The 20,164-nt window shown below is 39.8% G+C and overlaps 1 protein-coding gene across 4 annotated transcripts in view; it reads right to left on the bottom strand.

Moving 5' to 3' along the window:
• Positions 1-4,708: 4,708 nt before the first annotated feature.
• LOC119415247 (rho GTPase-activating protein 12) overlaps positions 4,709-20,164 on the bottom strand; it is a 65,067-nt gene continuing 49,611 nt past the window's right edge. For 3 of the 4 annotated variants that reach the window (XM_037682413.1, XM_037682414.1, XM_037682416.1), the window contains 13 exons: positions 19,664-19,744; positions 18,859-18,987; positions 14,534-14,595; positions 14,150-14,231; positions 11,593-11,694; positions 11,235-11,333; positions 10,476-10,578; positions 10,055-10,174; positions 8,715-8,813; positions 8,507-8,584; positions 8,231-8,365; positions 5,981-6,086; positions 4,709-5,888 (listed from right to left, as the gene is read on the bottom strand). In XM_037682413.1, the coding sequence (XP_037538341.1) occupies positions 5,714-5,888; positions 5,981-6,086; positions 8,231-8,365; positions 8,507-8,584; positions 8,715-8,813; positions 10,055-10,174; positions 10,476-10,578; positions 11,235-11,333; positions 11,593-11,694; positions 14,150-14,231; positions 14,534-14,595; positions 18,859-18,987; positions 19,664-19,744 (1,371 nt within the window). In that variant the 3' untranslated portion in view covers positions 4,709-5,713. The remainder of the gene's footprint in view (positions 5,889-5,980; positions 6,087-8,230; positions 8,366-8,506; positions 8,585-8,714; positions 8,814-10,054; positions 10,175-10,475; positions 10,579-11,234; positions 11,334-11,592; positions 11,695-14,149; positions 14,232-14,533; positions 14,596-18,858; positions 18,988-19,663; positions 19,745-20,164) is intronic. The other variant, XM_037682415.1, reaches the window with a different exon arrangement.

Here is a 20,164-nt window from a genome sequence, read left to right as displayed (position 1 = left end):
GTGCTAATGATCCATTGTTAGGCTGATGGTCCTTCTTGAGCATGTGATCAGCTGGTTTTGGTTGTCAGCAGCAAAACTGGTTGATCCAGTCTGAGATGGTGCTATTTAAGAGACTGAGCTGAATACAGCACCTCAGACTGAGGAAGTCTCTTGGATGAGAGACGAAATGTTTCTATATTTTTTTGCTTTGTTTTGTTTTTTGTTTTTTTGAATGTCCAGAGGACCAGATTGAACTTTTTTGGACAGGCAACAATAAGTTTAAATATATTTCTTATTTTCCCACTTATATAATTATCCCAACACAGATTCACCTATTTGTTTCTTCCCACCATCAGAATACTTTTTTTATTTAGTGTCGTCCATTTTTTTATAAAATAATTAAGTGTTAATACTATTCACTTGGTTGGGATTAATTAGCAGCAATAGCAGCCTCGAGACACGCTTGACACGCGTTTGTTGTCCACGTTTTTATTTGTTTTTTTCTTCCAGAAATGATCAAGCGGACGTGAAGCGATCGAGCATGCCACTTTAAAGTCTCTCCAGTTACGCTGCTGTTATTTGGCACCTCAACGTTCTAGAATTGAGCCGCTCAAGGCTCTGTTAGATTCATTCTGATTTACTGCTTAAAGTAAATGTTCGGATTTCTACCTTGACACATTGCTCTCTTTAGACTCTACGTCATCGGTTATGTAACAGGGTTCTGCCAATTCCAATTCATTTATCCAAAAGGTAGAATTTTTGAAGTATTTGGGAACAATTTAAAAGACAAAACTATTCTTGGTCCATCTTCAGTCTGAGGAGCCCACCAAACCAAACTGAATCCCACAAATGGCTAAATCCTAGAGTGGAAAAAAACAGAAACCATCCAGATGACCTGAGTGAACATTGTGGGATTTAAACCTGGATTAAAGAGTATGAACTTTGGTGTTTTGAACCACGTTGGCATGGTTGCCTTTAGAGGAGATGACAGGGGTGAGGGTGGGCCCCGGAGGCCATCTTACCACCAGCAAACTGTTTTTTTTATCCACTCTGGGAGTGTGCTGTTTGTAGGATTCAGTTTGGTTTGGTGGGCTCCTCAGACTGAAGAAGTCCTTCGGATGAAGGACGAAATGTCTAAGCAACAAACGAAACCGTCCAGATAACCTGACTGAACATTGTGGGATTTATACCTGGATTAATGAGCATGAACTTTGGTATTCTTGGTCCACTTAAAAAGTTGGCTGCAAACTACTGAGGATGTTAACTTTAGTCACATTTTGCACATTTATCATAAACAAAGAATTTAGCGTCACTGAGCTGCATCTGTTGGACACTGGGCAGCAAACGGCAAACCCAAGTCTCCAAAATGTCTCGAAATGATCCCGGTGCTTCTCAGTTTCCTTGCGTCAATCACAGAGGCTCACACGCTGCTTGAATTTTAGGGGTGGAGAAGGGCAACAAAGTAATGTGTACAACCTAGAGAACAATTTTGCAAAAACATACTGTGGTTTTTAAAGACTCGCTAGTCACAAACACAAAATTATGTGAGAATACAACAAATAAATGTCTCCATTTTTTCCTTTTTCTCAAGTTATTCCCCAAAAGTCTCAGCCATAACTGTATTCTGTATCAAGACACACTTTTCCACTGAATATAAGCCAGTTGGTCATTTGTTGCATATTCATATCGCTTATCCAGGGCACACTGCTGTGAATGTCAGATTCTGATATCTAAAGAAAGGTATTGGTACTGGTATTTTTTACGGCTTAAAAATATTCTTGAAGTCGGCGTGACGTCATCCGTCACTTGACGTCAAACAGCCATTTTTGGTTGGAGATAACTGTGTTGTGGAAAACTGATAGACAAGTGAATTCGATTATTTTGTTTTTTATCTCATATCAAGAATGATGTAAGAATATAAACGCTCATATAAACTCCCAGCGGATACGTGACTAAAAAAAGAAAATTTCTGCGTACACAAGTTTGTACACAGCTGAATAAAAAATGACCTTTACCCTCTGCAAATGCTTTGTATTCTCTGAGAAAAGAATTTATTATCATGGTTTAACCCTGACCAGACACCAAAGATCTCATTAAAATCCATGAGCCGCAGTCCTGCCACATTTTCAGGCATTTGCATTGCAAAGATTTTTGTTTGCCTGTGCTGCGCTTTTTAGGGTGCTCAGACCGACTTAACCTTCAAAAAGTTCACTAAAAATAGTGATTAGCTTTTTTAAAAAACACTTAATACTTCACAAAATAAATGGCCTTACTTTCCTCAATTTTTAACCCGATGGAAACGTCTGTTTAAAAGTAAACTTCCGTTTTTCCAGTAACATACATTAGCAGAAAATTAAATACTCACCTCCAGTTCAACAGGAATAAATATGGCGTCTTTGATAAAAAAATAAAAATAAAAAAAGCATAATTCGGTTAACTTTCGCTCGCAGCCGTTATAAACGCAACAAAGTTTGGAATTTATAATTTCAGTATGTTTCACATATTATTAAATTTCCATAAATAGTCTTTATAAAGTTTTTTTTATTTGTTTTTTTGGAAATAATAGTATTGACAAGATGCTAGGCTAGCGTTACGTAACGTTAGCTACAACGGTTCTCACGAGCGTCCTAGAGCAGAGAGGGAAGCAAGTCCTTGCTGTGATTGGTTGTGTTGTTGCTAGGCAACTACCAACACCAATGTTGATTGGCTGATTTTAGTAAATCCCGGAAGTCTTTTAAATCTTCTAAGCCAACTGTAGATTTAGGTTAGAGATGCACGGGTGGTTTGTCTTCAGTAAATGTTTATAATAAAATACATGAAGCAAAATGTCACAAACTGTTTGCATTTGCTTAGTCTAGCTAAAGGTTATAGACTAACACATTTATATATCTTGAATTGACAACCCTTCCAAATTGACTTACTTTTTCATCCAAATGAAAGAAATATATAAATATGCTTTTGCTTTATCTTTAAAAAAAAAAACTAGTCAAAATAATAAAAGTATCACCATAAACAGCTGATTTTTATACTATGGGTTTAACGATTAGATTTTGAAAGTAGAAATTAACAAAACTCGATTTTTACATAATATATACTTGTAAATGTAAATATTTGCTGCCCCTCAATTAATATATATACTCATAATTTGGAATTTAAAAAAATCAAAGCATTTGTAGGACTTGGATTGTTTGCGTTGCTCATCAGCAGCACAGTCCACTTCTTCCATGTAAAATTGAAGCTCCAGGAGTGTAAACTCTTTTTTTTTTTTTTAAGTGGTCTACGTGATCAAAATGAACTCAAATCTAGATTTTTAGTGATTGCAAATCAAAATCACTTCAGTGAAAACCTCCAGCCTTCATCAGGCAGGTCCCTACACTGCTGCAATCTCCACAAAAAAAACATATTTAGAACAATTCTTAGAAATGCAAAATAAAAATACTTTTGGACAGTTCATTACAGAAAAAAATGTAAAAACTCTGAATCAAAATGACACAGAACAGTGTGTACCTGAAATCAGACGGAGCGCTCGGCCCTACAATTACAAGAGAACAGAATTCTGAAGACACATTAATGAAATGTAAAAGATTTGACAATTTTCTTGCTTGTCAAAGCACAAGAGCAGCACAAAGCATCAATTATATTCAGACAGCTTTATTCAAAATTAATCTGGTTGTGATTAAGAGTTTAGCAGTAGAAATATTGACACTTGTCTTTAGTTGATATTTCTACCATTTATATTAATCCATCCCCATTATCTTTACTGCTTCTTCCTTTTCTGCAGGGGTCACTGCCCATGTCCAGCAGTCAGTGTGAGAGGCGGGGGACATCCTGGACAGGTCTCCAGTCCATCACAGGGACACGTAGAAACAAACAGCCATTCACTCTCTCTCTCACCTAGGGACAATTTAGTTACCAATCAGTCTAACATGCATGTTTTTGGTCTGTGGGAGGAAACCGGAGTGGAAGAAAACCCACACATGCACAGAGAGAACATGCAAACTCCAGCCAGAAAGGACCCCGGCTGGGATTTGATCTGGCAACCTTCTCACTGAGAGGCAACAGCTCTACCCACAGACATTTCTAAACACAACTTACAACAGTGTGATTCTTAGACACAGACCTTAATTTAAGTTTATTTTCTCTTAAGAGTAAAGTCTGAAAAACTAGTAGTTTGTCTGGTGTCCTCAATCGCCAAGCCAAGAACCAGTTTGGATTGATTTGTACCAGGCTGCACAAAAATGATAATAAAATTAAATAAGTACATTTTCTTTATGTACATTTCATATACATTAGTGTGCAGGGTATTTTATTTTGAAAACCATCACACCTGTGTAGGCCTCTTCCTTGCACTTCACAAGCTGATCCTAGAGAAAATAAAATAAATACTTTGCTGGAGATGGTTTTCTGCACCAGTCTGATAAAAAGTTGTCTTGAAAGAAACCAGCAGGTCTCCTAAATACCAGTAAATAAACCGATGAAGAAAACCACCTGAGATGGAGAGAGAGGACTTTCTGGTGAAACGTCACATTTAATCATTTCTAAGGGTGTCGTCTTCCAGAACTTATTAGATGCTAAATTAGTAATCACCTCAGACACGTTATAAAAATGTTTCTTCTAGATGTTGATGATGTAAGACTTTTGGGCACACACGCACAAAAACATTTAATTTTAATAAAACGTATGATGAAACGTAAAGAAAACAAATAACTGCTTAATTATTACTCTTATTAGAATTATTTATTCCAGTTTGATAAAGCCATCTCAGCTCACATGTAAACCTCCCCCAGTTCACAATTTTATTCCTCACATGTTACAACATAGTGATCTCTCCCTCGTGTTTCATTTTGAACACTCAAGGCATACAAACTCATATTTACCATTTGTACAACATTTTGTCAGTAAGTCCATCCATCCGTCTGCTCCACCCTCACGCACAAACACTGTACAGTTCAGAGGCTGTCCGCCAAAATATTCTGCCATCGGTTAGTCGTGAAGACGCACGCGAGTACTGCCGTGTCGCTCGCACCGGCGCTGCGAGACGATTTGTTCTACGAGTCAAACTGAGAAGGTGGCGTGCAGAAATAATACAGAGACGACGAACTCTCAGGCGTTCACAGAGCCTCCATCTTGTTTCTCAGAAACAAAAATACAGATGAGAAGCAGACTCGAGACGAACGTTTAAAATAAAACTGTAAAAAAAAAGGACAAACACCCCCCCCCCCCCCCACATTGTTCTAGCTTTAGCTCACCTTTAATTTAGCCTGAAGATAACGGAGCCGTTTGATTTCCTCCCAGGTGCGACTCATACAGGAGAGACTATAAGATTTACAGTACAGTTCGTGCAGGTCCCGTTCAGCAGGCTGGACTCTGCTGCTCCTTTACTCCCCATCTGTTCGGCAGCTGATTGTCCCACATGTTTATAACATATAATCCACATGTTTATCCAGTCAGGACAGGAAGAACGTTTGCAGTAAAGTGGCACAAGCAGAACAAAGTATTAAGCTTAGTGTAGAGAGTCAAAGTTTTTGGTCAACTGTTGGACGTTTCAGCTCAGGAGACATTTGCTCCGGGTGTTGTCCGAAAAGCAAACGATCAGTAAATAAGTTGGCTTCAGATGAAGAGCCGAGCCGGGCCAGGATGCGTTTTTATTTTTTCAGGACCGTGGTGGATGAGGAGGAGCTCTGCATACGGATAACAAAACTAAAAAAAAAGAAAAAGCTCTTTCCTCCTGTGTCTACCTGCTAAAAATGTTCTCATACTCCAGCAGTATAAGCTCCACGATCTGGTTCTGATAAACCATGTTGAAAGCCATGTTGAAGGACTCCGTTTCGGGCCGCAGCAGCGTGGGGCCGAACACGATGGCTACGCTCTGAGTGGTCATTCGGTTCTCCTCCCCGTGCTCAACGACTCTGAAAGAACAACACGACGAGCCACATATTATCCATTTTGTTTTGACGGGTAAAAGGAAGTGTGATGAAATAACATCCGTGTGATTTCTTACTTTCTGAGGTGTTTGAAGAGCGCCTGCATGGTGTCGTGGTTGGGTTTGGGCAGCTGTTTGACCAGTTCTTTAATGGAGAGCACTCGCTGTCTGTAGTCCAGAATCTCTGCAGAGAAGGATCCATTAATGACACAACCACCATCTTACGCTGATAAAGGCTGAGCTTCTATGCTCATAGGTGCATGTCCATCTTTTATTTATTTATTAACCTTTATTTAACCAAGCAAATCCCTTCGCAGATCTTTTCTGCAAGGGAGGTCTGAAGCAGCCTAACATGCATATTTTTGGTCTGTGGGAGGAAACCGGAGTACCTGGAGAAAACCCACGCATGCACGAGAAGAACATGCAAACTCCACCCAGAAAGACCACTGGTCCAACCGGGGATTGAACCCAGGACCTTCTTGCTGTGAGACAACAGTGCTAACCGCTGAGCCATCGTGCTGCCAAATCTTTTGAGAAAGATTACGACAAAATTCAAAATAAAAACAGTTTATAAATAAAATAATTTAGGAGGTAGACATGGAAGAGATGATGGTATATATAGATGATAAAAATACAGAAGTAGGGTTTGTTTTTTTTACTTTTTTGACAAATAAGTACATCTCAAATACTACATAAGATAACGGGCAGTGACAGTCCAGACATAGAGCTGACATCCTTCTGGATTGTCTAACTGCATCCAGATGGGGTTAAATGTGACTTGGACCACCTTTGGAGGAGGTTTGGACCCTTTTAATCTGCATAAATTAAATAATCTGAATGCAAATCTGTCCTGAGCCACAGTGTTAAACTGCCTGCTATACTGATATAAGTAGGCCTGTCGTGATATACAATAAATCAATTAATCGCATGATGAATTAAAATGATCAACCTCATTTTCATTTATCAGCTTTATCTTTCTTCATGTCTCTCTTTCTACTGAAGGCACTGGATGACAAAAGGCTCAACTCCGGTGCTCTTCACTGACCCCTCCCTTTCTCTTTAAAATCCATTTTAACGATCCAAAATCGCGTTTTTGGATCATTAAAAGCAGCTAAGCTACGAGCTAAGCTAACATGCCGACCTCGGGAAAAAACCTTTGTCTTGACGAAGCTCCAAAAACTCATGGATGAAACCCGTGCCTTCGTGTAAAAAGTTGAGAGACAGCCCATGTCTTGTCAAGAGGCCTCCCTCTCATTTTTCTTAAAGAGACACGCTGCTCGCTCCCTCACTATCCATCCTTCGGTTCAAAGTCTTATACTGCCATCCGGTGGTCAAAAAAATGCACTACACCCAAAACAAATTAACCAATCTTTCTTCTTAAATTTGACAATAATTACGAATTATTGTCAAATTTCAAATATTATCGTTTATCGCAATAATTTCTGAGACAATTAATCGCCCAGCAAAATTTGTTATCGTGACAGACCTAGACATGACTCCACGCAAGCAGCCGTGTTATAACAAACAAAACAAGAAAAACCTACTTCTGATTTAATATTTTTGATTTGTTCCCGCCAGCTAAAAGTTCAAATTAACAGTTTGTCAGATTGCTTCTCATGAAAATATCAGTTTATCAATCAGGACAGTGTGTGGTGAGTTTCTCTTTAGTGTAAAGTTTGCTCCGGTTGTTTTACAGCTGATTGAACCTGCCGTGGGCACAGTAGGCTACAGTAAAATGTGCGACACCAATCGCAGACCAATCAGAGCAGCACTGATATAAATCATTAATAAAGTAACGTTTGGCTCTGAATCATCAGGCTGCTTTATGAAAGCCTCTCGTCTTTGTAGATTACTCTGCTGCTTTTAAGACGCAGCAGTTTTCAAGTTACTGATTCTAAACATGGCGGCTGCGGTAGCTCAGGGGTCAGAGGGCGCGGTCTTGTGATCCTCGGGCTCAGGTTGTATCAGTGGGGGGCATCAAGCAATTTCCAAATCTTTCATACGACTATGCTCACTGTGGAGACCAAAAAGGGAGCAGCCAAAAGAAAAACAATTGATTCTAATTATAGAAATCCAAAAGGATGAAAAAAAGGTTAAAAATAAAATTAACACGGAGCACAAGAGGTCAGGTCTGCTGCAGCAAAACACTTCTTATTTGTGATGAGGATGTTAATTGATGTGTCATACGACAGACTTTGTTTTATGTTCCCAAATTAAACTGTGTCTGGGTTTTGCAGCCGTGAAGCTTCTTCTCGTGAACCTGACGGTATATTCAGGTCAGAGTGAGTGAAAACCCGAGCAAGAGGCTGAGCTGCACGTGGGACGTACTGATGGCGCTGACGAAGTCGTTGAACATGGCGTAGGTGAAGAGCGGCTCCGGCAGCTCTCTGAAAAACATCTTTAAAGCTCCAGTGGTCACGTGGATGTCCTCCCACTTCCCGTCTGCAAGGTTCACCTTCTCATCTGGACAAACAGAAACTTTTAGCTTCACACCACACCAAAACACCTTCAGAAGAACTTTACTTAAGTGCTAATGTTCTAGCAGGTCCGTGTTATTATTTTCCTCCTAACTGGTAGAATTTTGTTTTTAGGGAAGTAGCTTACCGTGATTAACAGCAAATCGTAGTTTTTGTATGATAGCCAAGTTTCCGCTAACTCTGTACAGCCCATCGACGTTCAGACCTGCAGGAGTCAACGACCGCTTCAATAAACTCTTCAGCTGCTCTCAGTCAGGAGGCCAAGCCTTTATCCACAACACGCAGGCAAACAGAAACTACTGGAACGTTTAGAGTCGCGTCCGTTAATGACTCACCGTTGCTCTCCACGTGGTCGATACACAACTTCACGAAGATCGGTACCGTGGTGTTCTCCTGCTGACACAGACTGGACAGGCTGGAGCCAAACACCTGATCTGAAGACAGAATTAAACAACAGTTAAACAAAAACAATGGTCGAGAGTTTGGAAAAGTTTTATGATAAGATCTTTAATTTATCTTAAAGACAGTTTTACACAAAGACATTAGGGGAAAACATGGCTGTTAAGTATAAATCTGTAATTAATAATGTGGGGAATTATTATTATTTTTTTAGTTTTGATAAACTTAGCAAAGAATAAAATGATGCCAAGTTAAAACGCATCAAGGAGGAAAATGATGGTAAGTAATGAATCTGTTTGCTCGGAACAAAATTACCATATTTTTTGCTGTATAAGTCGCAGCTTTTTGCATAAATGTGCAAGTCCTGCGACTTAAACAGAGAAGTGACTAATTTACTTTTTTTCTTATTTATAATCCAATTTTTGGTTGAGATTTGCCAATTTCATTCATTCTGACATGGAAAATATTGAACACTACCATTTTCAGCCACTAGAGGGCCCTCGAGTAATATGGCAAGCCAAGTGTCTCGTTAATAGATAAAAGTGACTATTAATGAGACACTTGGCTTGCCATACAGGTCTTGCTCCAGAACTCCTGGAGCAAACTTGAAATCAGCTGCATCTCGCCGCACCGACCAGGCGAAATGCAGCTGATTTGACCATCAAAGTGCATTTATTAAGTAAAAGTTTATCTGAGACACACCTTTATTAGAGCAAACAAATAATTGTTTTTAGGCGTTACTCTTGTTAAATTTCGAAGAACTGCACAGCGAGTCGTCTCTATGCGCGCTCCAGCAGCCGAAAATCGATTTTTGAAATGCAGCTGATTTGACCGTTAAAGTGCATTTATTAAGGAAAAGTTAAACTGAGACACACCTTTACTATAATTTAGAGCAAACAAATAATTGTTTTTAATTGTTAATCTAGTTAAATTCTTGTTAAAGTCCTCCCGTGCACTCTCCTGCGGCCGCCATTTGGCAGCCAATTGATTTTTGGCACAACACCGGCCCACGTTTCCGGGTTGTCAGCGGTGACTCATAATAGATGTGACTCATACAGCAAAGCAACTTATTTGTCTTTTTTCCACGTTCTTAGACATTTTTGGACTGATGTGACTCATTCGGCGGTGTGACGTGTACGGCGGCGAGTACGGTACACAAAAAATATACAGTAAAATATGATGGATCTGCGTCTTCTTTACGAATCTGTTAAATAGGACAAAAAGTGAAATAAAAAGGTGCAAACGGAGGATTTAAAGTATCCAGTGTGAAGGAAACCTTTAATGTAGCCCTTATCTCTGACGGCCTGCAGCGTTGGACGACGGGTCAGGAAGTGCATCAGCTTCTTTTTGGTCTTTTTGTTGTCCGATACGTCCACGCTGGTCGCCGACTTCATAGCTGTAGAGGAACGATGAGACAAAAGGGAGTTACTCACCACTCGTCTCAGCGCTCTGGTCGCCATGTCGGATGTTTTGGACTGAAACCGATGAGCGGTCGTTTTATAGGGCAGGAAAAAACAACATGAGGCACTCAGCCAAACAACTCCTGCAGCTGATTTTGTACTTTGAGCTTTCACTTCTTGTTGTAAAGCTGCAGTTTACAGTCTTATACACACACACGGTATCTTTACATTCATTCCTCTTGAAAACATCCATTATAACTATTTCATCCATTCAACACGATTTAAAACGACACAGACATTTATTTTTCTTGGAGACTTTGATGGCCTTCTCCTTGTCGTGCTTCTCCTGGTCAGGGGAATCGGACTTGTCCTCCCCGTTGCTGTCGTCAGAATCAGAGACCTAAAACACAAACGCAGAGACGAAGATCAGAGACGAAGATCAGATACGAGCGGCTGTAAAAGTCTGTGCCTGTGCCCTTTGACCTCTGAAGAGGAATCATGCAACTGTAGCTAAATCCAACTAAATCAAATCACTTTATTATAAAAATGAGTAACAGTAGCTAAAGGCTAAATGTAACAAAACCGTAGCTAAAAGTTAAATGTAACAAAACCGTAGCTAAAGCAAAAATGAGAAAAAAGTAGCTAAAATCTAAATGTTGCAAAACAGTATCTAAAAAAATGAAAAGCTGTAGCTAAAAGCTAAAATAGGCTTAATAGTTGCTAAAACTTAAAATCAGCAAACCCATAGCTAGAAGCTAAATGTAGCCAAATCTTACTTCAAAGGTAAAATAAGCTAAACCAAAAAGAAAAATCAATTAAAGAAACAACGTTTTTGAAGGATCTCAATGTATTTCTATTTAGAGCTGTTCATCTTACATTTTCATGTTTCTAAAGAGATATTGTTCAGTTTAAAGACGAAATGTTTCAGACATAGTGTCTCTGTTGCTCTTATCGAACAGCTGCAAACCCTTGTTCACACAACAACTCTTCTTTCTGCACTCGTTCCTCTGCTCCAGAGCTGGACGGGGCTGAAACAGAATCAGAGTCGCTCCTCACATGTGTGATGATGGCGTCCTGCAGCGCTTTGAGCCAGTCGTTGACCGTGCCGTCATTATCGGACTGGATGAGCAGCTCTGTGCCCTGCTGAGTCTTCAGCTGCGGTCGGAGGAGAAACAACATCTTTGTGTGATTAGCAGTCACCCAGAAAGTCCTCACGCACAAACAGCGTGTCCCAATCACTCATTTGAATGAAAATACAAATAAATGTAGATTTTTTGTCATTGTCTTTATGTGTCTGTTGTTTTTTCCTCTACTGGTGCTTGAATCAAACCTAGCAGACATTCTGCTGAGCATCCGAGAAGAGGGAAAAGACAAAAGAAAAGATGAATAGGATCCATTTGATTCCCTCGCTCACCTCAAGAACGTGCTTCTTGCTTGACTTGTCTTTCGAGGCCCAGTCCACTGACCCTCCCTTCAGATCCACAGTGAACTCTGGTTTGGACTGACCGCCTCCAAACTGGACAGAAAACAGACACATAATCACACGAGATGGTTGAGTTATTGTGCAACAGACTACTGTTGAACGAGAGGACAATGTGTTAATACTGGAGATAATGGGCCTGTTCAGAGTCAAAGTTGGGAGTTCAGCTGCCAGTTAAGATTTTAACAAGGAAAGAGAAGCAGGAGTTCCAGGGATCTGTGAGCTGATCAGTCGGAGAGCGTGCATCCTCACAGCTACTCAGAAAAATACATCTTTCACAGTAAACATCATTATAAAGTAATAGCTCAACCCCTTCTTGTTTTGTTTCTCTGAAAACTGGATGTGAAGTGCAGAAGTGCTCTTAATTAACCATTCAATACATTTTTTATTTAAACCAAGAAACACGAGGAGGATTCTCATCATCTAAAAGCAAAAAAGAACAAGCAAAAAAAAAAAGAACATCAAGTTCACTGCGCTTATTTTACTTCAACGGTTCAGAGGTCTTTTTTTTTTTTTAAACGTTTATGTTTCGTCAAACTTCACACAAGCAACTAAAAGATGATCCTGACTGGAGGCATCATAATACTGCTGCATAAAAGCATGAAAATGTTCATTTAATGAACTCCTGATGAGAAAAACAATATTTTAATTCAAATTAAAGTGTTATTAAATCCAGAACTGTTCAAAGGTCTTCAGTCGGTCACGTTTTCATATTTAGAGCCCGATTCTCTTGTTAATAATATACAGGCTTTCAGGTCTTTCAAAGTTTTATTTTTATACTTTAGCTGCTTTTTTGCTCATTTTTAGAGGAACGTTTTTGTTAATTCTGTGCTAAAGTGGTTAAAATCTAAAAGGCTAAAGAATCCAACTGATGAACAGGTTTGGGGCAGCACATAACAGAAATAATAATGAAAAAATAAAAACTTTCAAATTAGCTTTTTATGCCGTTTGTTTCCAACAGTCACAAAGAAACTATCTGAGTCAACTTCTTTTAGGCTTCAACAGACTCAAGCGTCCTGTGAGCAGCGTGGAGATACGCAGACTTCATACTCGAGCATCCACCCTGACCGGCTGCAGAGCAGCTCCGCAGGCAAGGGGCGTTTACCTTTGGGACAAATTGAGTTTGCCGATTGGTCATTTGCTGACACGCCTACTGGATTGATTGACAGGTCGCAAAAATAAAAAAATTAAAAGAGCTGGCAGCTCAGTCGCAGCGGTGTCCTGTGTTTACATGTTAATAAAAAGTTCTAAAAAAAAAAAAAATAGGGAGCACTGGCTAGGCCTGTCACGATAAATTTTGCTGGGCGATTAATCGTCTCAGAAATGACTGCGATAAATGATATTGTTTGAACGCTCGGTGTGGTTTGAGCTCTTTAGCATAGCGTTTTTCACACAAATCTTTGAATAAAATAATCAGTAAACAAGTTCTCAACTTCTTTTTGCAGAGAAAAATAACTTTTTACACGAAGGCACGAGTTTGAACCGTGGATTTTGGAGCTTCGACAATACAAAGTCTCCCCCCCCCCCCCCCCCCCCGAGGTCGGCCTGTTAGCTTAGCTTCTCAGCTTAGCTACTTTTAACGATCCAAAACGCGATTTTGGACGGTTAAAATGGATTTTAAAGAGAAAAGAGAAAGGGAGGAGTCAGTGAAGAACACCGGAGTTGAGATTTTTGTCATCCAGTGTCTTCAGTAGAAAGAGACATGAAGAAATGATAAAGCCGATAAATGAGAATGAGGTCAATAATTTTCATTCATCATGTGATTAACGGATTTGTTTATCAATCACGACAGGCCTAGCGCAGGCCACAAATCAGACCGAACCACCAGGAAATCTCCAGTCCCTCCCGCAGCCACGCCTAGCCTGATTTTAATTGTCTCGTTCCTTCATTTCTCATAATTTCAGTCATGGCGTCAACGGAGGGGGAGGAAGAGATCGCTTGCCTCTTGGCAAAAAAACAAAAGAAAAGGCCATTAAACCAGATCAGGGATGACGAAGGGGAATTTCATACATTGGTGTCGCAAACAAAACAGTCCGTCGCCGGGCAGTTTATTGTGCGACACAGAGTACGTGCACGTGGTTGTAAAAATTGATCTTTGCATGGACATGGCTTGAGGGTGTCCGTGTGGAGTCTAATCCGGTACGCGCGGACCTCTGCGGACAGCAGTCCGCCCGAGTCTGCTGGAGCCTTTAGTTGAACCTATGAAAACCACCAAAGATAAAACGGTCTGACGGACAGAAGGTACTTTTGCATGAACAAGGTGTTTCCTGAGGACCCTTCTGTTTCTTAAAGACTTGACCTTCAGACACGTTTTTAGACTCGACACGCCGCCTTTCGTCCCCGACTTGTTCACTTTCTTTAAAGTTTACTGCTCACGCAGTGTCCACCAAGACTTGATGCGTTTTCAACTCGTAGATCTTTGTAAATAATGTTGCTGCAACAGGTTTTCTCTCCCAACATGCACCTCATCCTGATGAATAATAACACTCACCCAGCTGGTCCCACCTCCTTGTCCTTTGGCAAACAGCAGCATTGAACCTTGGAGGACCGTCCACGAAGACGTCCAGTTCTTCCTGCAGAGTGTCCACAATTTTAAATTATTTACTACAAAACAGGATTATGTATCCAAAAAAACAAACTTTTATTCTGTGGTTGGACAGAGTCTACACCAGCAGGTTTGGGTATAAAACATTAAATCCTTTAAGGTGATCAGTTGATTGTTTTAACAAGTCAAGAAGCCAAACTTTTTAACTTTGATCAAACATTTCTAAATTAAATGCTTGGACTAGTTGATTGGTTATTATAACACAAATGATTGTGCTAACAGTTATAACATGAGGACATCTAATAATAAGTGTTTTATTTTGACACTCACCGTACTTTCTTTCCATTCTCTGTGATTTTCGTCACGTTCAGGATGCCACACTTTTCAGATGGCTGCAGAAAAAGCAAGAGGCGGTGTTAAAATAAACCAACAGAACCAGTCTTGCACACATAAATCAAAGACGACCTCAGCAGGTCCACGTCCCACAAAGATTCTGTCAAACCCACATGAACACAAGCAATCGCTGCATTGTGAAAGAAAAACCAGCGAACGCCACCAGAAACCTTCAAATTACTTTCTCCACAAAACAGTTGATTCAACAAACAGGTAAATAAACTACAAAGCACAAACAGCCTTTTGGATCATGAACCCACCATGCAACGACATTACGTTAACCCCTTAACAAAAACAAAACGGTTCCTGCACAGGATGGAGCGTTTGATGCTTGAGACGGATCTGATCTGATCGTTTCCAGGATTGTCAGTCCTGTGGAGGAACCGCTGCCCTACAGCCCCGCAGCTTTAACGTGAGGTTAGTGGCGAGTACTAACAGAGGCGGGGGGCTTGGGAGACGAACAGCAGGAGTCAGAGTCAGGAGGGGGGGACTTTGGGGCCAAAGTAGCTTCCTATCGAAGAGAAAGGGATGGGGTAAAAAATAAAAATACCACAAAAACAGTCACAAAGGCACACAAAAGACGGTTAATGAGCAAATTTAAGAAGACGGGGACGGCGGAACAGCGTGATGGTAATTCGCAGCGAGTGTGTCGAGGTACCTGAGCGTGGAAATGAATCAAGATGTTCATGCTGGAGCCGTTTTCAGAGACTTTTAAAGAGTTCAGAGACTCAACGTGTTGGGAAAAATCCTCAGATATAAAAATGTTTAAAGCCTTCTAATTAAACTGAATTACCGGGTTCAATCAGTTCGTACTTCAGGTGGTACCTCACAGGGCTGCGACCGTTGGAGACGAGCTGCTGTCTCAAAATTCACACACAAAAAAAGAACAACCGACTTCTGATGGCGACCTACAAGCCACGGGGCGGCAATCTGAACATCTGAACAGCCAGTTTATGAAAATAACCCTACGTTTGTGCGCATGGTGAGCAGAACCAAAAGTGTCCATGCTCAATAATCCAGGTGTACAATACAACAATTTTCAGTCAGGTCATCTGGACAGTTTCATTTTTTTGCTGAAAAGTTTCACCTTCCATCCAGAAGGCTTCATCAGTCAAGGAAACACACAAATGATGAAGCCCTCTGGATGGAATGTGAAACGTTTCAGCAAAAATGAAACTGTCCAGATGACCTGACTTGAAATTGTTGGATGGTATACCTGGATTATTGAGCACGGACACTTTTGTTTTGAATCAGTTTGACATGACTGTCGATGAGGAAGAGGGCCGGCACAAGAGGAGGGGGCGTGCCAAAGAGACCATCTTAGCACCAACATAACTGGTTTGTTCCACCTCGGAGTAAGCTGTTTGGGGGAAGAATCGGTTTTGTGTTGTGTGTTTCCTTGACTGATGAAGCCTTCTGGATGGAAGGTGAAACGTTTCAGCAAAAAAAGAAACTGTCCAGATGACCTGACTGAAAATTGTTGGACGGTGATCAGAACTTTGTGGAGTGCGGATGTTTTTGGACCTGAGCATATTAGAAATAAATGTTTCAGTCTTTCGTCGTCCTTGGATGTCATTAATCTGTCCTCCAGCTCTAATGTTAAAAATCTTGGTGTCATTTTTGATCAGGACACGTCTTTTATCCCCCGCATTAAAAAATATTATTAGAACCGCCTTCTTCCACCTGCGTAACATCAATAAAATTAGAAGCTTCTTATTTAAAAGTGATACAGAAAAACTGGTTCATACATTTGTCACGTCTAGACTGGATTATTTCAGTGGTTTAATATCTGGGTGTCCAAATACGTCTTTAAAAAGTCTTCAGTTGATCCAAAATGCTGCTGCCAGAGTCTTAACTGGAGTTACTGGGAGAGATCATATCGCTCCAGTTTTAGCTTCTCTCCATTGGCTCCCTGTCAAATTCAGATTTGAATTAAAAATCTTACGTCTAACCTACAAAGTCCTCAACAACCTAGCTCCATCTTATATTACAGAACTTATTGTTCCATATTTTCCCAACAGAGCACTTTGCTCTCAGACTGCAGGTTTACTCGTGGTTCCTAGAGTTTCCAAAAGCAGAATGGGAGGAGATCTTCCAGTTATCAGGCTCCTCTCTTGTGGAACCATCTTCCAGTTTCTGTCCGTGAGGCTGACACTTTGTCCAGTTTTGGCTGTGAATATTATTTTGTTGTCCACTTCGCTAGTCCCCCACATCCATGATTTAATTTACACCTTTAAAGAAAAATAGGCAGATTTTAACCAGATTTTCTAGAACTGTGAAAATGCCAATTCAGCAATGACACTTTTATTTTCCTGTTAATTGTTTCTTCTGTGAGCTTTTTTGGTAATCAAACTACTTAACCTACTCTGTGATAGTTCTACCGTTCATGTATCAAAACTTTTGCCTCGATCTGTTATATTGGGCTAAAACTATAGTTTTCTGCTGCTGGTCTGCTGCCTTCATACATCTCCTCCTACATGTCTCTGCGTGAGTGCAGCTACGGAGTGCGCTCTCAGGACATTATTACCTGCAGTGTTCCCTCAGTGAGGACTGAACTAGGCAAAAGGGCCTTCTCCTACTCTGCTCCTGTTTCCTGGAATATCTTACAAAAAGATTTGAAGCTCTCGACCTTGACCTCTCTAAGTGTCTTTAAGAATCTGTTGGACTCCTGGCAGGGTCCAATGCAGACATGTTCCTGTTTTTAGTTTTATACATTTGTCTTGGAATCTAGCTGTTTTTTTGGTTTTGTTACCTTTTTCCTTTTAGCCATCCTATTTGTTAAAAAAAAAAAAAAAAAAAAACTGTAGTATGAGTTTTTATAATTGCTTATTGTTGTTGCTGTTGTCCATTGTTGTCATCTTTCTTTGTTGAAATCAGGTCTCTCTTGTAAATGAGTCCTCGAGGCTCAATGGGATTTACCTGTATAAATAAAGGTTGATTGATAACTTTTAGAATTAGCAAATTTGTTATACTTTGAGTTTCTTAACTAAAATATATCTCCATAAAATTACATTATTTTTCATAAACGTCTGCCTCTGAAATCTACAAGAGCACTCTTTTTTGTTCTTGTGCTCCTGTTAGTTTTAGCTAATGTTTTACTATCTTAGCTTTTAGCTACAGTTATGTTAACTTTAGTTTTTAGCTATCGTTTTGCAAATTTTAGCTTGTAGCTACGGTTATGCTCATTTCAGATAGTAGAGGTTCAGCCTCTAAGTTTTTAGCTGCTGTTTTTATTATCTTAGTCTTTAGATATTGCTTTGCTAATTTAAGCTTTTAGCTATATTGTTGCTAATCTTAATTTAGCTATAGTTTTAAGTTTCAACTGTGGTTCAGGAAATTTTAGTTTTTATCTATAGATTTGCTACCTTTAGCTTGAAGCTATTGTTTTGGCACATGTGACTTGTAACTTTGGTTTTGTTAAAGTTTTCAGCCGTTTGTACCGTTTTGATAATTTTACCTTTTAACCGTGGTTTTGCACAAATTCAGTTTTACCAATTGTTTTGCAAAAGAATGTTTGTAACCACGGCTAATTAAGCTCTGAGCTCGTTATAGCTTTTATATGTAGTTTTGTTCATCTTGGCTTTTAGATACCATTGTTCTAATTTTAGCTTTTGTCCATTATTTTGCTAGCTTTAGCTTTTAGCTACAGTTTTGCTCATTTTACCTTATGGTTATGTTTTTGCTACAATGGACAGTTTTGATGATTTTAGCTTCTGATATACGTTTTTTTTACTTTGTTTATCCACATATTTCAGCACACTCATTCAGCGCGCTGCGTTTATACAAGAAGAAAAAGGCCTTGCGTGTTTGTCGTCAGAGGAAAGCTCTGTGCACGAGTCAAAATGCAGCTCTTATGCTCTTGAGACGAGACGTTTATTAGTTGCGTCCTGGTGAGATACCACCTTTAGGAGTAAACAAAGAGATGAAATGATTGCTCCTGCTGAGAGATTATCGTCATGCATATTAAACGTGCTCGGATTTAAAGACGAGGAGAGTGTTTCTGTCTGGCGGACTACTGACTTTATGTTTGTACGGGTGTGGCCGGGCAGAGCCGGAGCGGAAACGCCTGGTTTTTAACAGCCGCTGAAAAGGAATGAGTCTACAGCTGACAACACCGACTCAACAAACATCACGCTGGTTAGCACAACGGACAGAAGCTGCATTTATACTAAACACGTGGGCAAACAACAGGCAGTTAGACATAAAAAGGGCAGATTAAAATTCGTGTTTAGTGATATTTTTATAAAACGTGGCTGTTGGACCTTTTCGTTCGAGTCCAGAGCGTAGGTGCTGTGTCTCCACTTCGTCAAGACGATGGGATCCACGTTTTTCCTGTCCAGACTGCGACTCTTCAGCACGTCTCCAGACGGCTGAGGTGGGGAGAGTTTATACTGAAGGGGGGTGGGAAAGAAAACTAAATTGAAGTTGAAGTTCGAACGGTTTGGGAGAGATTGTTAAACAAGGTTTTCATGCCGCTACAAACAGTTTTAATCAGATGTTAGGACAATAAGTCATTCCCTTCAACATAAACTTGGGTGAGGAAAAAAATATTCAACACAATCACAAGACACACAAGCGAGGATTAATAGGTTGAACACTATAGCGCAACCTTTAAAAATGTAGTCACTGTTATAAGATTCTGCCTTCGTCTTTCCCACAAATTCATCCCAAGTTTAAATAAATATAAAAACTCATCAGTGAGACGTTGTTGTGCTGAGGGTTAGATGTACTTGAGTTTATGAGAAACAAATGTTTAAATAAGGTGTTATTTCTCAGATGAGTTTTGACTAACAAGCCCCAAACACAAAGATTTTAGTTCCTATCTGATGAAGAAGTACTGTAATAACCCATTTTGTTCCCAGATCTAACAAAGTCCATTCAAAACAGGTATTAGATGCTGAATTAGTGCGTTCTGTGAGAAATGCTGAACTCATCACATTGATTTAGAGCAAAGAAGTTTAAACCGTGCAGTCATTTTGTGCCGTGAGTTAGTTTGATTTTAGCTGCTCTGCCAGAGAAGTTTCTTGATGTTTCTGATGAACTTCAGCTTTTATTTCAGCGTCTTACCTTCGGCAGCTCCCATTCTGACCTGGAGCCATCAGCGCTGTAGTAATAAGGTCTTCCCTGGTCGTCAACATGTCTTAACCACTGGTGGTACAAAGACACGCACCAGAGAATTATAAGTGATAGGAATCCTCACTAGTCTTTATTTGTGCAATAATCTAAACCTACAGAAACACGTAAAAAAACGACACTGCAATGTTTTGACCACAGTAATAAAAATAAATGTGTAGCGTGATTGCTGAGTGCTGGACGACATTGATGAAATTTACTGAAGAAGCTGAAACAGACTTATTAAAGTTAAAACAAGCAGAAAACTAGCTAAAAGCTAAAATGAACAAAATACTAGCTATAAGACGAAATAAGTACTAGCATACGGTAACAATATATAATGGATAAAAGTAGCAAAAGGTTAGCTAAAAGCAAAAGGTATTAAAAGGCAGCCAAAAAATTAAACAATAAAAAAACTAGCAGAAGTGTAGCTAAAAGCTAAAAATAACAAAATGG

The sequence above is a fragment of the Nematolebias whitei genome, chromosome 9, assembly GCF_014905685.2.
Source record: "Nematolebias whitei isolate Nwh7 chromosome 9, NemWhi1, whole genome shotgun sequence".
Lineage (NCBI taxonomy): Eukaryota > Metazoa > Chordata > Actinopteri > Cyprinodontiformes > Rivulidae > Nematolebias > Nematolebias whitei.
The sequence above is the reverse complement of the archived record's forward strand: the minus strand, read 5'-3'. Positions and strand labels throughout refer to the sequence as shown.